This window comes from Grammomys surdaster, unplaced genomic scaffold (assembly GCF_004785775.1).
Source record: "Grammomys surdaster isolate TR1022 unplaced genomic scaffold, NIH_TR_1.0 208, whole genome shotgun sequence".
Taxonomy (NCBI): Eukaryota; Metazoa; Chordata; class Mammalia; order Rodentia; family Muridae; genus Grammomys; species Grammomys surdaster.
The window spans coordinates 2,753,262-2,770,602 of NW_021604653.1; the positions used below are offsets into that span (position 1 = coordinate 2,753,262).

A 17,341-nucleotide genomic window follows, 5' to 3' on the forward strand; every position below is an offset into this window, starting at 1 on the left:
GATACTTTAAAAAAAAAAAAAACCTAACCTGTTTCTACATGTCCTTGGAATTTTCATGTTTCTCGTGATTCTTCCTTGTTATAAGATATAAGAGTATTCTTTACTTCATAAAAGCAAGTCTAGTGGCCAGTCTTTATATGAAGGCTCACACATTTTGGGATTGTCTTCTGTGTTTCATATGAGGCGTTTACATGGGACTGAATGTATGGCTGATTATATATACTGCTCAGCTCAAGGAATGAGAGGATCCAATCCAATTTTTAAAAAAACTTATTTATTTATTTATTTATTTATTTATTTATTTAGTATATTATGGGCATTTTGTCTGCGTGTATGTCTATACACCACATGTGAGCCCAGTGCCCTCTGAGGTCCAAAGAGAAGTTGGATCATCTGGTACTTGAATTAGGAATGCCTGTAAGTTGCCACATGGGTGCTAAGAAGCAAACCCAGGTCACTGGAAGAACAGCCTGTGCTCTTAACTGTTGACTCATCTCTTCAGCATCTTATTTTTTTGTTTTAATTTGGTGGGGACTTTATTAACTATCTTACAATTGACTAATCTTAGAGAAATCGAAACAAATTCATATTCTTATCTTGTAGGCAGCAGATTATCATCTTCAGATTTTGGGGTTAGGCAGTGATTTGTAGAGATTATACTCTTCTGCTTTATAGGAGTTCTAGACTTGAAGACAGGACATCCTGTTTGAGGGTTTTGGGCTCCTACAGTTTGAGGTTATCTTGTATTAGACAAGTCCTCGAGGTCATATGATGTACTTCATTCCACTTACCCAGCAGAGGAGAAGTGTACCGTAGGCCCTCTTCCATTAGTGTAATGCTTCTCAACCTGTGGGTCGTGACCCTCACAGGATCAAAAACCAGATATCCTGCACGTCAGATATTAATTACGATTCATAACAGTAGCAAGATTACACTTATGAATCTCAGCAAAGATAATTTTTTGGTTGGGGTCAGCACAACTTGAGAAACTGTATTAAAGGATCCATTGCATTAGGCAACTTAATAATAACCTGGACTCTTAAGGTAATGTTCAAATTTAACATTGTAATCTTATTTCTGACAGGATCCTCATGGGAGGAACATGCTTGTCAGTTTATGATGGTTTTTATGCATGCGAGCACTTCTGATTACTGTCTGCAGACCTGTGGACAGTTCAGAAATGTTCGCTTCCAGCTGTTATGGGAGTTTTGTTGTACCCCTGGTTCCCCCCGCCCCATATAATAGTTTGGATTGGAAGAATAAAATACTACTTAGTTGTGAAAGGGTATCAGATATAAACTGCAGTATAAGAGTCTCAATTGGCTTGTAAAATGGTAAGTTTGACATAATTGTATACATTTAAAACTTACGGTATGTATGTGATTTAAGATAGTGTAAGGAGTGGGCAGAGTGGAAAGAATATGTGGAAAGTAGAATTAGCACAGATACTTGTGTGTGCTGTGTAAATAAATACTTTACCGTGCTATCTTGTTTAATCCTTTCGAGAGCCCAGTTAACTTTTTTACAGTCAGAAATTATTAAAAATATAGAGGCAGTTGGTGCATAACCTGAGTTTTGCAAGATGAGCAGGGCTGTAGTGGTTGTGTTGAGTGCTGGAGGGCAGTCATCAGATGTGCTCAGAACAGGGTTAATAGAGGCTAGTGGCATGAGATGAGCCGAGCTCTTCAGAAGCTGTCAGCAGTTCTATGGCTCCAGAGGCTAACACAGCATCAGAGCAGCTGGGAGGGGCTCTTAGGCATCACATTAAAAGAACAGTATCATGTTTGAAAGTTTTGCTTAAAAAAAAAAAAGTATAGAGAGTGGGAAATATTTTAGATGACAAAGCAAAATATGTTTTAGACAATTTGTGTTTCTCCTAAGATTTATGGGTTGAATGTGTTTGGCATACTCAGTTTTTTTTAAACTTAGTTTTGTAGTTAACAGTAACACATCTGTCTTGTAAGTAGCTCTTGGCATGTTGTCCAAGCTCCATTACAATTTCTAACTATTATAATTTTTATTAATATTTTAATAGTTTTTATTGTTTTAATAGTGTAGGTGAATATACTGAATCAAAACATTAAACTTTAGCATAATACTCAAATGATATGAAATGACATACAATTTAAAAAAATCATCCCACTTCTATGTCCTACTTGTTTGCTCCTATAGGTGCAATCAAAATTTCTTACGTCATATATTTTGGAAATACTTTGTGTTTAGATTATCAAATGTATTTCATATGTTCTTATTCTTCTCCTTTGTGTTTATTTTACTTTTATGTAGATATAGCACACTTTGCTTGTTGTTCTGTACCTTGCTTTGTTCAGCTACCCCGGTATATCTGAAAGTGTTCCAATAAGTACATAAATAGTCACAGTACAAACTGAATGTATTTTGCTAGTTTCTCTTTGGACATTTCCAGTCTCTTACCATTACAAACAACGTTATAGAGAAGGTTTTCTTGCCTGTTGATTGAAGTGGTAGTGATTAGTGGGGTGGCTCAGTGAGTACAGGTGCTTGCTGCCAACTCTGATTACCTGTAGACTTCTATCTCTGAATCCTTATGGTGAAAGAGAGAGAGCTTATCTCTGAAGGTTATTCTCTGACCTCCACATGCATACAGTGACTTGTGTACACACAGTGAATGAGTCAACTTACAAAGGCAGAGTGTGTGAGTAAAGGTTCTTGTTGTCAAGCATCATGGTCTACTTTTAGTCTTTGGGACTACATGTTGGAAAAGAGACTCGACTCTTGAAAGTTATCCCCTGACTTGACTTCCATACCTGCATTATGGTGCACGTCTATGCATACATATATGCATTCATGCATACATAATTACATTTTTTTAAAAAGCTGTGGGCATTTGAGTTTGTAGCTTAGTAGTAGAGCACTTGCCTAGCTTGTGGCGAGCCCCATGGTTTGATCCACAATATAGCAGAAAGAAACAGAACTGTAGACGTGTGATCATGATAGTTTCTCTGTGTTACAGTCCTGGCCTTCCTGCAACTTGCTTTGTCAGGCTGGCCTCAAACTCAGAGAGATCTGCCTGCCTCTGCCTCTTGAGTGTTGGGACTAAAGGTATATACCACCGTTGCCCAGCAACTGGTTTTGATAGTTTTCAAGGCAGAGATGCTGAATGAACTAAACTTTTGAGTATGTACGTACAACGAACTCTCACTTTTTAACAAAAATTGCAGAATACATATTGAGATTAGTGAAATTTTATGAAATTTTTATTTTGCAGATATACAAAACTAGGATATGCTGGAAATACAGAACCACAGTTTATCATCCCATCATGTAAGTATTTCTTTTACTCCATGGATGAGCTGATTTAAAGATCTTCCCCATTTCATTATCAAAGTAAAATAAGTCATCAGGCATGCTCTTATATCAGAATCAGGCATTTAGAAACATGATTGCCTGTAAATGGAACCTTATTTCCAACCCTTTTAACTCTTCATTTCAGGTCTTTACCATCTGATAAGTATCTCTTTAAGGAAAACAAAACAAAACCCAGTAGTGAATTGATAATTAAGTAGCTTCTGCTTTGAGGCTATCGCTGCTACCTGTGTGTGGCTATAACTGGTTATTAAGTAGCACAACCCTAGTACCTGTAATTCAGCTAAAGTAACTTTGGCTGGAGGATACCATTACTGTTTGCAAGACCTATCCTATAGACATCTGATGCAAACTCCAATATTTCACAGTGAAGAGCTAGTGATCCTTGACTCAGTAAGTAGCCTCAGTGTTTTCTGATATCCTATAAACATACTGTGCGTGTAACATTGTCTTTGGGAACTTTTGTTCTTTTCTGCTTCTGTTAACCTGCTGGTTGTAACAGTTTTAGTAGATTTAGATTGTTAGAGGTATTTTTATTAGTAAAGATGTATATTATCAGTATTATTTTTGTGTTTCTTATTTTCATCATCTTAAGGCTGTTTGCATAATTATAATGAGTGAAGATGCTTAACTTGAATTCACAAAATTAAAACCTAATTAGATTACATAGCAGGGTTTTTTTTTAAACAGTGTTTTTATTTTTATTCATGTGTATATATGCGGGTATCTGCCATGTGTGTATATGGGTACAATATGTGTGTATGAGACACAGGAGATTATCCAGTCTCCTAGAGCTGGAGTTATGGCAGTTGTGAATTAATCAGTGGGCTGAGAACTAAATGTAAGTTCTCTGGGTGAACTGTATGCTCTCTTAATCACCAAGCCATATCTAGCTCTGAAAAGTACATAATAGATTTTACCTCTGAGAATAGACACAGAATTCTGAAATTATTTAAAGGGATTACTTTTTGTATTTAAGATTAAAATTTAGTAGATCTCTACTGGATAAAATTAAGTAGAGATGTAAAGAAAGCTTGTTTTTAAAAGTTCTTTTTGTAAATTTTCTCCTTTTATTGGTTAGTGTTATTCCTCTTTAATTTCTTGATTATTCATCAAGCTTTATATTGACTTTATAAGATTACAATTTTATTTGTAACTTACTGTGCATATATTGAGTATGGTTGCACAGTTGTCATAAAAAGCATGTAGAGGTCAGAATGACTTTCTTACAAGTCGGTTCTCTCCTTCCATCATGTGGGTTCTGGGGATTGAGCTTAGGTCATGAGACTTGGTGGAACAAGCACTTTTAGCCACTGAGCCATCATTCTGGCAATACAGGGCTCAGAGCTAAGCTAGGGTTGGTAGCAAAGGACTGCAATTCTTATTACTTGGGAAGCTAAGGGAGGCAGGTTCTAAGTTTAAGACTGACTGGATAACTTAGTGAGTTGAATTTCAAAAGTAAAAAAATTTAAAAAGGCTGGGTATATAGCTTGGTGGAAGTATACACCTGTTATGCATGAGACCCTAGTAACACACACACATTCACATAATTAGAATCAAAATGGATTTAATAGTTTTTGGAGATAGAGCTGAAACAATCCCATACTAATACCTTTTTGGGATTTGTACTTGAGGCCTTGTCTCTGAGATGAAGCTGAGGTGTTGGTGTATGGAAGGCATTTTGTCTTCTGGTTTTTGTTCGTTAGTTGACAGTTTTAAGTACTCTGGATCATGTTTATTTGTTTGTTTTTATTAACACTTTACAATTGAAGAAGGCAAGTTAAAAGTTGTTTCATTTGAAGAGATGAAAATTTTAAAATGTATAATTAACTTATTTCAAAGGTATTGCCATTAAAGAGTCGGCAAAAGTGGGTGATCAAGCCCAGAGGAGGGTGATGAAAGGTGTGGATGACCTAGACTTCTTCATTGGTGATGAAGCAATAGAAAAGCCCACATATGCAACAAAGGTATGTTTCTAAGGGGGCTCCAGTCAGCTGGTGACCTGGTTCACTCTGTTGTGGACTTGGTGCTCTCTCAAGTTGGGTTTTCTGTTTTTTTGCTTTAAAATTTTCGAGACAGGGATTCACCTGGAACTGTCTGTGTAGACCAGGCTGGTCTTGAACTCAGAGATTTGCCTGCTTCAGCCTTTTGAGTGTTAGGATTAAAGGTGCTTAAAGCCAGGATTAAAACCACACCTGGCTCTGCTTTTAGCTTCCTAACCATAAACATTTCTCCTTTCCCTTAAGCTTTAATATAGTGAAGTGGGTAGATTTACTTATCCATTCCCATTGCCTCTCAGGGCCTTAAGTAAGAATTGAGTGTTGTTTTCTCTCTACATTGCTATATCAAGAGAGATTTCCTTCTTTGATCAGGTATTCATTTCTTCTAAACCACGTGGGACTATTGTTCCTCCTCTTTGCTTCCCTGCCCTTTCTGTCTCTGTATTGAAATAGAGCTTATACAGTAAAGCAAGTAGTCTTCATTGTGCAGCCTAGAGAATTTATGTGGCTGATTGTACCAGGTAAGAGCAAATCTTGTAACACAGGTCTTCCTTTGTCTTTGTTCATAGCCATGCTCTAGCCTTCTTGGAAGGTAAACATTTCCAAGTATTCATTTTCTCCTTCGTGCTTTTCTTCCTTTGTAATTTTAAATGAATAACTATCCTACCATATGTAAAAATAAAACGTTGCAATTTTGCTTTGTGCTGAAAAGAAAGTAGTAAGAAACAACTTCTCTTCCAGAGATATATTATGAAGTGAGTAAAAGGAAAAGAAAGCAGGATAGGAGGTTGTAGGTGCGTGCCACAGAAGTTGTTAGTCTAGTTGGGGATTTAGCTGTCCTTGAGGGATAAATTACTGAGCTGAGTCTGGAGTTAGGCAAGATGTTCGGACAGTCATTTGGCAGAAGCCAGTATATAAGAAGGCCTATGAGGAAGACAGGGAGCAGCATAGCTTATATGCCTGAAGTCCAGAAACTTCATGAGAGCCAGTTCCACCCACAGGTAACATTCATGGGTATACTGGATCAACAGTGTTAATAAGTTCTGTTTGGACTTTAATTTTGGTTGTTTTTCTTTCTAGCTCTGTGGTATCATTAAATGGTGTAACTTTCTGTAATCTAGTTATTTATCTATACAATGGAGCTAGTAATACTTGAGGATTGTTGTGGACATTGTATAGAGGATGGGTATAAAGAAATTGTTGTAGTGATCAAATACTGAAGAGAAATTATTTGAGGGAGGCATATATATTTCTGAAATAATGATATATGGCAAGGGATGTTTATGACTTGGTCCAAGGCAGAAGTTCTCAACCTTCCTTTTTTTTTTGGTTTTTCGAGACAGGGTTTCTCTTTATAGTCCAGGCTGTCCTGGAACTCAGAAATTTGCCTGCCTCTGCCTCCCCAAGTGCTGGGATTAAAGGCGTGTGCCACCACCACCCGGCGTTCTCAACCTTCCTAATGCTAAGACCCTTTAACACAGTTTCTCATGTTGTGACAATTCCCAACCGTATATTTTGTTGCTACAGTTATGAATTGTAATATAAATACCTGATATATAGGGTATCTGATACTCAACCCCCAAAGGATTCATGATTTACAGACTGAGAATTGCTGGACTAAGGTAAATGTTAGTAAGGATAAAGAGAATTGAAAGGTGTGTGCGTGCATGTGTGTGTGTGTGTGTGTGTGTGTGTGTGTGTGTTCATTCACATGTGTACATTAAAATGTTACAGAAAAATTCAAAGCTAAAAGTAGAATAAAGGGCTGGGTGTGATGCACACCTTTCACCCCAGCCCTTGAGAGCCAGAGGCAGAGACAGGATCTTTGTGAGTTTGAGGCCATCCTGGTATATCTAGCAAGTACTAGGCCAGTCAGAGCTGCACAGTGAGTCTTTGTCTCAAAACAACAATAAAGTAAATCAATAAAAATAGAGGGAAAATATATTGACCCCACACATGCTTGTCACTCAGCTTTGGCAATTACAAACATGTAACTAACTTTACTTTGCAGCAGTTTCATTCCCCAATTATTTTCTAGTCATTCATTTAAAAGTACTTGCCTGTTAACAACATCTTGTGGTTTTAGTCAGAGTTCATTACATTCTCTGAGTGTTTCCTAATTGGTAAATGTTTGGGTCATGGTTAAAATAAGGACTTTACACTGGATTTAGTAGTAAAGTCTCATGAGTCTTCTGCCCTATAACTTCTCTTTCTGTGTATGTATCCTTGTTTCTTGGTTATTTACTCATGGGGAAAAATCAGCTATTAAATTTCTTATTGTGATCTATTGATTGCATTTTATTGTACATTTGCCATGATCCACAATTTCTTGTTTATTCTTTTATTATTGATATTGAAAGTCAGAAGTATTCTAAAGTTTATTTTTTGAGAATATATATAGTGTATTTGAAGAACCTATGAGGCAGCTCACATGTTGCCAAACAGTCTAGTGTGCAGGCTTTGGAACTCAGAAACAAGATGGATAAGGAAGAGATAAGGGAGGTATCAGTTACTTTTGGGCAGTGAATGCTGTCACCTAGAGGAGTCTACAACAGGAGAGAAGCCTAGGAGGTGCACTAATTAGGCTTGAGTGGAGAGGATCAGAGCATGGACTATCCAATAAGATGTATGCTGAGGGACCATTTTTGAAGTATAATGGAGTTGGATGAATGTAGCTTTGTGAATGGTAGTTCAGGAAAGAGTAACAGACGGGATAGTATTTCTTGAGGTTAGGCTGTGACTTGGGGAGGGAGAGATGAAAGGATAAGGGGCAGAAGTAAGAGAAGAGACATTTATTGCTAAATCCTGCTTAGAAAACTGAAAGGGGCACACAACACGGAGAAAGCTGGAGGAGTGCATTGTAGATGGCAAATTGGATGGGGTGGGAGCTAGAGAAATGGGTCAGTGGCACAAGTGTGCACAGTTCTATTATAGGACCCACTGCTTATAACCACTTGGCACTCCAGCCCCAGGGGCTAAGACACTTTTTTTCACCCAGCATTCACATGTACATAACACACACAGAAATAACTATGTATACATAAATATAGGAAGTATTCCTAACATTATAGTAGAAGGTTATAGATTTGGTGAAGTAGATTCAATTCCTTTCTTTAGTTCTCCTTTATTTAAAAAAAAAAATACTAGTCATTACCTGCTGTTCAAGATAAGGGTGCCTAGGGAAAGCTGAGATTGATGTGATCAGAACATTGAAGAATCAACACTATGAAGTGTTATATGAGCAGAGTGGTTAGTGTAGATGGCCTAGACAAGATGAAGCAAAAACATGCTGCCTTAGGTTGGGTTTCTGTTGCTATGAAGAGACTCAATGACCAAGGCAAATCTTACAAAGACAAACATTTAACTGACTTACAGTTTCAGAGGTTCAGTCCATTATCATCATGGTGGAAAGCATGGCAGCGTGCAGGTAGACATGGTGCTGGAGGAGCCAAGAGTTCTATATCTTGATCCGAAGGGAACCAGGAGGAGACTGTCTTCCACAGGTATCTAGGAGGAGGCACCCAGTCATTGCACAATGGGTAGAGCTTGAGCACTAGAAGCCCTCCAAGCTCCTCAGCATGTGTCACTATGTAACAGACATCCTCCAACAAGGCCACACCTATTCCAAAAAGCCCACGTGTCCTAATAGTGCCACTTCCCATGGGTCAAGCATATTGAAACCACCACACATGTCTTCTAAAGTATTGTGGCCAAGGATACTGAGAACAACACTGTGGATAAGTTATCCCTTTATTGCTGCTTAGGTGTTGAATGTGTGAAAGGTAATCTTGTCACAGAGATTTGGGAGCTTTCTTGATGCCTTTTATAAAATTTCAGTAACATTTTCATAGTGACACTTAGATTTTGAAAAAGAATGTATATGATAGTTGTTTATTAAGAAGGAAGCTAGCAAGGTTCAAGCACCATAGTAGCCACATGAAAAAGGCAACTTAAGTTGAAGGAAATTACTTTTCCTTCATGGTTAATAGTTCTCATTGATGTGCTTTGCCTGATAAAGTTGGTTTTTTGTTTTTGTTTTTTTTTGTTTTTTTTTTTGTTTTTTTTCTTTAAAAGTGGATTTGGGTGTGTGTGTACAGTATTTGGTTTTTACGTAGCAACAGCTGGCAATCCAATTTTTCAAAGAAACATTGTCATGAAGGAAGGCAGCACACTCTGATGTTAAAAGATCTAGGCTAGCACATGGTGTGGTGTGTATCCTGTGTATCCTTGTGAATTTTAAGCCTCACAGACATTCTTGTGGATTTACTAGTAACCTAGGATTCCTTGATTCAACACAAACCTATATAGCCTTCTAAATTAAATCCTAAATCCTTAATTATCATTCTAGCTATCAAATAATAAATATTGTATATTTAACAATGTTTTTTTTTTTTTTCCTTTTTCTTTGTTTTTTTGTGACAGGGTTTCTCTGTGTAGCCCTGGCTGTCCTGGAACTCACTCTGTAGACCAGGCTGGCCTCGAACTCAGAAATCCGCCTGCCTCTGCCTCCCAAGTCCTGGGATTAAAGGCATGCGCCACCACTGCCCGGCTCCAACAGTGTTTTATTTACTGTTGTTACTATTATTATTTTGAAGTGACATTTCACTGTTGCCCAGAGTACTCTCAAAGTTGCAAGCTCAAGCAGTCCTCCTGCTTCTGCCTCCTCAGTAACTAAAACAGTGAGTGTGTCCACCATACCCAGATACCAAGTGTGTGTTATACATTAGATATACAACAGTATATGAGCTAATAATTAAAGATTAAGGAAATTAGATTAAGTTTAACATTTTTGACATACTCATGTTTCAACCACCTGGATGTACATTGTAAAAATTATTTCATTTCACTGAGTATGTATATTTTTACTTAAGTATGTATAGCCTCAGAATGACCTTGTGTTACCACACATAAAGAAATACATCTTTTTCTAGTATCTACTAATGAGCTAATAGTCTGGTTTTGTCTCTGGTTCAATTTTTTGACATTAAAAAGACTTAATTTGTGAATTTTGTTTGAATAGTGGCCAATCCGCCATGGCATAGTTGAAGACTGGGACTTAATGGAAAGGTTCATGGAGCAAGTGATTTTTAAATATTTAAGGGCAGAGCCTGAAGATCATTACTTTCTTTTGGTAAGTACACATTATGGGGACTCCCCTTTTTCTAGATGGGATTTGTAAGCCCAGAATGGCTTTAAAGTCAGCATCATTTTCCCTTACCTTCCCAAATGCTGGATTAGTAGGCCTGTATCTTAATGCCTAGCCTAATAGGAAAATTTTTGAACAACATTTTAATGTTTCTGGTATAATTAGCAGTCATACTTTATCATTTAAGTTGTCTTGTCTGAAATGAAAGACTTAGTTATATAAAACTATGTCATTCTTAAGACCATCTGGCTGCAGGTAGAGTAGCAATTTGGCCAAGCACTAAAGTGTAATCTTGTAAATGCTTTTGATAATTAATATGTAACCTGTAAATAATTGCTTTATTTTCTCACTGATAAAATAATATGAGAGAAGAAGGTTTTGTTTCAGCTCAGTTTCTGAGGTTCACATCCATAGTTGTTTGTCTCTCTTTCTTCTGAGCCTGTGCCTGGTGAGATAGAGCATCTCCGTGGGAAGCAGCTTCTCTTAGTTGTTTTTAAAACTATTTGATAAGGACTGCTAACTTTCTAGTAGAATAAATGATCATTTCCTTTTTCCCCCTTTTATCTTCTCAAAACACAAAATGACTGTCTTTTGTGTCTTCTTTTTAACTTGAGTATGAATTTTGCTAATCCAGTGTTGAGTATTTCATTGTGGTGCTTTGTAGCTGGACTCTAAAGTGAAAAGAACATTACTTTGAACACCTATATGCATACAACCTAAGTGTAACAATTAACATTTCAGTATAATTATATTTAGCATAATTGTTTTGACATGCATTGGTTTATCCATCTATTAATCTGTTGCTTTTGAATCACATCAAAATGAGCTATATACAGATGAGGATCAATTCATGCTGAAACACCTAGTTTGTCCATCATTAAACAGTTCATTATTTGTTTATATTTTTTTCATGTAAAGTTTGTTTATTATAAAAATCTCAAAGCTAAATCATTCTATGGATTTTGACCAGATGTGACCAAAAAAAAGGGGGGGGGGGAGCAGATAGTGATAGGTAGCTAGGTAGGTAGGTTGATGTGATAGTTTAGCTAGCTAGCTAGCTAGCTAGGTAGACAGACAGACAGACGGACAGACAAATGGATGGGTACTGAAGAAGCCAGATTAAAGCTTAGCAAGTTCTATTATAGCTATCCAGCTCTACTGTAGAGTGGAAATAGCCATAGACCATATTAATGTAGTGAATGAGTATAGGTGTGTTCCTGTAAAGTAGCTTTTCAGAATTAGATGATTGGCCCACCTTTAGTTTTAATAATTGTAGTTGTGTAAATAACACATTATCAATACCTTTTCTAGTTAATTTATGCTCCTCATTCCTTAGAGGTAACCAGTGTTTCATTCTATTTTAATTTTTTTTCAAGTGAAATTAATCTTGCCTATAGTTGGTTTTACATAGATGAATTCATACAAGATGTGCTATAGTAAAACTTACGTCATGCAGTTATGTATGACATTTTGGCTCTTTGAACATTCTTGTCCTTATAGACACTTAATATCTCTTTTGTGGACTTACTCCGCTGCAGGGCAGTCACTTAACTGGTATAGAACTCTGGCCTAGGGTGACTCTTCATCCACCATTGTAATCGAATTGCTCCTGCATTCTAGCCTGTTGGTCTTTTTTAATTTTACTCATTATGGTTCTTGATTTGGTCCTAATTTGCATTTTCCGGTGACTTGTAATGATATTGAACACTTCAGTTTTTTTAATTGAAAATAAAATTTACAATTATAATAAATATGTTCTGATTACAATTCCCTTCCCCCAGTGCCTTGCAGATCTTCCTGACTTTCCCACCCAAATCCATACCCTTTAATTTCTATCTCATTAGAATATAAACAAGCATCTTTAAAAAAAAAAGCCAGCATGGGACAAAACAAACAGGAAACAAAAAGAGCAAAAGCAGGAGCATGTAGACACAAGAACATATTATTTTCGTATATGTGTAGGTCTGTTTTTACTCTTTCTAGTTTTTCTACCTATAAATTTAGTGCCTTTTAAATTATTTTACAAATTACCTCCTCTTTAGAAATTCCCTATAAAGTACAAAATGATCTAATATTGTCTATTTAAAATTTCATTCAATTCAATAGACTGAACCTCCACTGAATACCCCAGAAAACAGGGAATATACTGCTGAAATAATGTTTGAGTCCTTCAATGTTCCAGGCTTGTACATTGCTGTGCAGGTACGTGACTTATGCTTACTTAAGCTTGACTTTTACATTTTGTCCAGGCTTTATTTTCTCCTAAACCATGCATATCTCTTCCCAGAAAGCTTTAACATAATTCAAATCATACCATACTCTTCTGAGGTGATAACTTAGACCCAGTAGTGCTGTGCTTTGCCTGACTTCCTCAGTGCTTCTCATTCGCTCCTTTAGTTCTGTTCCTTTCTTTGATGTGCAGTGATCGGTAAGATTTTTGTAACCTGGTATATTAGTATATACATATTCTAGTTTGGGATCCTAATTGTTTATAAAAGATGTGTAGAAAATGATCACAAGACAGTTTTTGCCAAAAAAGTATGTTTCTAAATGAAATCTCAAATTTTCTTCTTTTAATATTACGTGAAAGTCTTCTTTGTAAAACCTTTAAAAAATACTGTGTGGTGGTAAGCAGTCATTGTATTATTGAAATGCTGGGGGTTTTTTTGTTGTTGTTAAAATAAGGTGATGAGCCATGGCTGCCATCTCAGGAGTCTGAAGCTAAATGATTGTTGGGAGACTTTTTGTGTTTTGTTTTTCTTTAAAGGAGGATGGTGGACTAAAGACCTCTTGGTTCCTTTTAGTATTACATTGCAAGTGGGCAAAGTCAGTTTTCTCATCTTTTTAGTTACTACTTGTATATTTTGATTTTAAGAAATTAGCTTTTTTAAAAAATTTATTCGGTTTACAAAAGTTACTCTCTGGAAAGAGTTGTTTTGCATTAGGCATGATGAGATTCTTGGTAGGAAAAATGCTATTGTGTGTCACTGGTTTCTAGTTAATTCACAGTGTCTGGAAGTGTGTATGACCTTTTCAGTTAGGGTATTGTATACAATGCTAACTGCAGATTGCATTTAGGAACTTTGGAGTTTGAGGTTTTAAGAGTAACACTTGCTGCTCATGTGGATGATGAGCTATCCTCGTAGGTGGTAGTCTGGGTACTGCTCACGTTGCTGATAGGCTATCCTCTGTGGTATTCTGTGGTTGTCTGGGTAAGTTTGACAAGGTAGTGCTGTGCATGTTATGTACATGTTGTGTCACTCTTGCTTGTGTCTCTAGGAAGAGAGTGTTCCTTTTCAACTCTGAACTTTCTAAGTATCCTGATGCAATAAGAGGCCCATGAACTGTAAAAAGTATGTAGTGTCAGTACAGGTTGTTTCTATAGACTTCCACCCTAGGAACTCTTCAACAGTTTATTTTTGTCTGTTTTACCTTTTAGGCTGTTCTTGCCTTAGCTGCATCCTGGACCTCAAGACAAGTAGGAGAGCGGACGCTGACGGGTACAGTAATAGACAGTGGAGATGGAGTCACTCATGTCATTCCTGTGGTAAGTACAGAAAATCGTTGAAGAGAATGTGAAATAGTACACCTGGAGGTAAATGGTAGGAACTGATGAGATCTTTACAAGACTCGAAGCTCTTCCTGGACTACCATCATGGGCTGCAGGAGGAGCGTGAAGATCTTAAGAGCATCAACAGTGCTGAAAGGAGGCAAATTACAGCTCCCTTATGCGATGCCCCCAGATCATAGTTATGTTTGTTAAGTGTGAGAACAGTGTTGTGGACCTCACATAGTACATAAGGCATGATCAACCCCAGATTTGACTTCGCTTAAAGACCTAGGAAAGTGGCAGAATAATCTGTGCTGATGGCCTCAGCTGACATCATGGGTCATGTAGGAGGAAAATGAGAACACAAAGGAGGGAAAGTTTTTAGTGAGCTCAAGTAGCACATGACAGCTTCCAAGTATGGTATACATTATATCTGTCAGCTACAGGCTTTCTGTATGAATGTTGCCTGTTCACCAACTTCATAGAAATGGAATTATATACTCTCTGGTTTTGTGACAGGCTGTGTTCACTTAGACTTAAGTTTTTGAAATTGTTCTTATTATAGCATATATGCTTCTTTATATTGCCAAATCCTAGTTTACTGTGTGGATATATCCCCTTTTTGTTTAGCCTTTGGGTGTCTTTAATATCTTATTAGGATGTGCCTAGCATTTAATAGCTTTGGGTAATGTACTTGATAGCTCTTTCTTTCTTTTTCCTTTGTGGTATCTAAAATAATTGTTATGGGATTGATGAAGAATTGGTAGATAAGAGAGTTTGTTAAGTGTGAAGACCAGTGTTCAGATCTCTAGTACCCACATGAAAAGCAGGTCATAGCTGTGCATGCCTAAGCACAACAGTGGGAAGCAGAGACAGTGTAGATTCAAGAACTCAGTGGCATAGATAAAAACAGCAAGTTTCTGGTTTAGTCAGAGGCACTGTCTCCAGGCAACACCCTTTTAGATGCTGGGATTTTAGCTATCTTGTCACATCTTGCTAAGAAATGGATCTTAATTTTTTTTATCAATTAATTTTTAGAAATACAATTAAACAAAATTTTATTCAGTAATTAGGTGGAGAGAATGCTTGCGCCTGGGCATATGAGTGGAGTTGGTTTTCTCATTCCACCTTTATGTAGGTTGTAGGGATTAAACTCTGGTTTTCAGGATTCAAAGCAAGTGCTTTCCACACTAAGCATCTTACCATCTTGGGAATATAAAGTAAATTTGACACCTTTCCCCTTGTATGTAGGCTGAAGGATATGTTATCGGCAGCTGTATTAAACACATTCCAATCGCAGGAAGAGATATAACATATTTTATTCAGCAACTGCTGCGAGACCGAGAAGTAGGAATTCCTCCTGAACAGTCCTTGGAAACTGCGAAAGCAGTGAAGGTAAGCTGCACACATTGTGGGTCAGCTGGGGATTAGTCACATGCTTGACTGGGATGGCAAGGAATGCTCCTTACCTAAATGCTCTCATCGAAGCAGTTCCTCTAAGTTGTTTTCTCTGTGTTCCTCACAAATAAATGGTTGATGATCATTTGCTCTTTGCATAGTTTATCAATTCTCTCAAGTTGAGAGGGCTAGCATAAGAGTGTTTAAATCACTTTTGTGATTACTCCTTTTATTACAAGTAAAGATTTATTTTACCCAGAAATTATTACATCTCAGTGTACTCTGAAGTTCTTATTTTACTCCTAATAGTTTTCTGTTACTAAAATTGTTTTGCTGTAATTGGCTTATTGAGCTCTGCAGTATAGATGCAGGATATTACTTAAGTGATGTGGAACATGACAGAAACTGATGGGTATATGAGGTATTTGATTAGGTTTTGACAATATATGCTCTTTTTTATATCATTTTTTGTCATGCATGCAGACAAAATATTTTACTTATTCTTTTTGTATTGCTTTTAGAATTTGTTATTTATCAACAAAGCTGAAAAATTTTGGTATTTCTCATGTTTTGAATATGTAAAAGTGCCTTTGCAAAAATAACTCATTTATTTGCATCTCTTTTTATGATATTTGTGGAGATGTCTCTTTTTGTTTTTTGTTTTTTTTGTTTTTGTTTTGTTTTGTTTTGTTTTTTTCCTGACAGGGTTTCTCTGTGTAGCCCTGGCTGTCCTGGAACTCATTCTGTAGACCAGGCTAGCCTCGAACTCTCGAACTCAGAAATCCGCCTGCCTCTGCCTCCCAAGTGCTGGGATTATAAGGCGTGTGCCACCACCGCCCGGCTGAGATGTCTTTTTCTTTCAAGCTTAGGCATGAAGATGCCTTGACTGCTTCCTGTATATTAAAGAAACTACTAAATGGTTTCCGAACTTTACCTCAAGTTGGTAACCTGAAAACTAAACATATGGAGCCAGGCTCATACCTTCAATCCAGGCACTTGGGAGGAAAGACAGGTAGAGCTCGGAATTTGAGGACAGCTTAGTTTACATAGCAAGTTCTAGGATACCCAACACTATAGAGAGAGTCTCTCTCTCATAAAAACAACCCCCCCCCCAAAAAAAAAAAAAAGACCAACAAAAAAACCCTCCAAACTTCTAAAAATGTAAAAATTTATATTAACACTTATTTTTTTAATTTATTTGGGAAATCTATGGCAGTAAAACAAAGAAAGCAAGCAAAAGACCACTGAGAATTTAGATTTATTGCAAGGAAGACTGCTCAGGCTGAAGATCTTTAAAAAAAACCAAACCCTTCTCAATGAAATTTCCACCTCCAAGATTTGGAGATAGATGTGTGTGATGGTTTGTGTATGCTTGGCCCAGGGAATGGCACTATTAGGTATAGCCTTGTTGGAGTAGGTGTGTCACTGTGGATGTGGGCTTTAAGACCCTGATCCTAGCTGACTAGAAGCCAGTCTTCTGCTAGAAGCCTTCAAGATGAAGATGTAGAACATTCATTTCCTCCTGTACCATGCCTGCCTGGATGCCTGTATGTTCCCTCCTTGATGTTAATGTTCTGAACCTCTGAACCTGTAAGCCAGATCCAATTAAATGTTGTCTTTATAAGACTTGCCTTGCTCATGGTGTCTGTTCACAGCAGTAAAACTGTTAACTAAGACAGAAATTGGAACTAGGGACTGGGTTATTGCTGTGATAGGCCTGACTATGCTTTTGTTTGGAAGAACGTGGACTTTGGGACAGTGGAAAACAGTGGAACGCTTTAAATGGGGCTTAATGGGCTATCCTAGTAGGAATATGGAACACTTTGTTACTTAGAGTGATTTGAATTGTGCAGACCTAGCCCAAGAGATATCACTGGAGAAAAATTTCAATATGTGGCCTAG

The 17,341-nt window shown here is 37.2% G+C and overlaps 1 protein-coding gene across 1 annotated transcript in view; it reads left to right on the forward strand.

Annotated features, from left to right (window-relative positions):
- Actr3 (actin related protein 3) overlaps window positions 1-17,341 on the forward strand; it is a 42,866-nt gene that overhangs the window by 12,620 nt on the left and 12,905 nt on the right. The window contains exons 2-7 of the mRNA XM_028771477.1: window positions 3,248-3,303; window positions 5,188-5,312; window positions 10,366-10,476; window positions 12,598-12,693; window positions 13,931-14,038; window positions 15,293-15,436. Of these exons, the coding sequence (XP_028627310.1) occupies window positions 3,248-3,303; window positions 5,188-5,312; window positions 10,366-10,476; window positions 12,598-12,693; window positions 13,931-14,038; window positions 15,293-15,436 (640 nt within the window). The remainder of the gene's footprint in view (window positions 1-3,247; window positions 3,304-5,187; window positions 5,313-10,365; window positions 10,477-12,597; window positions 12,694-13,930; window positions 14,039-15,292; window positions 15,437-17,341) is intronic.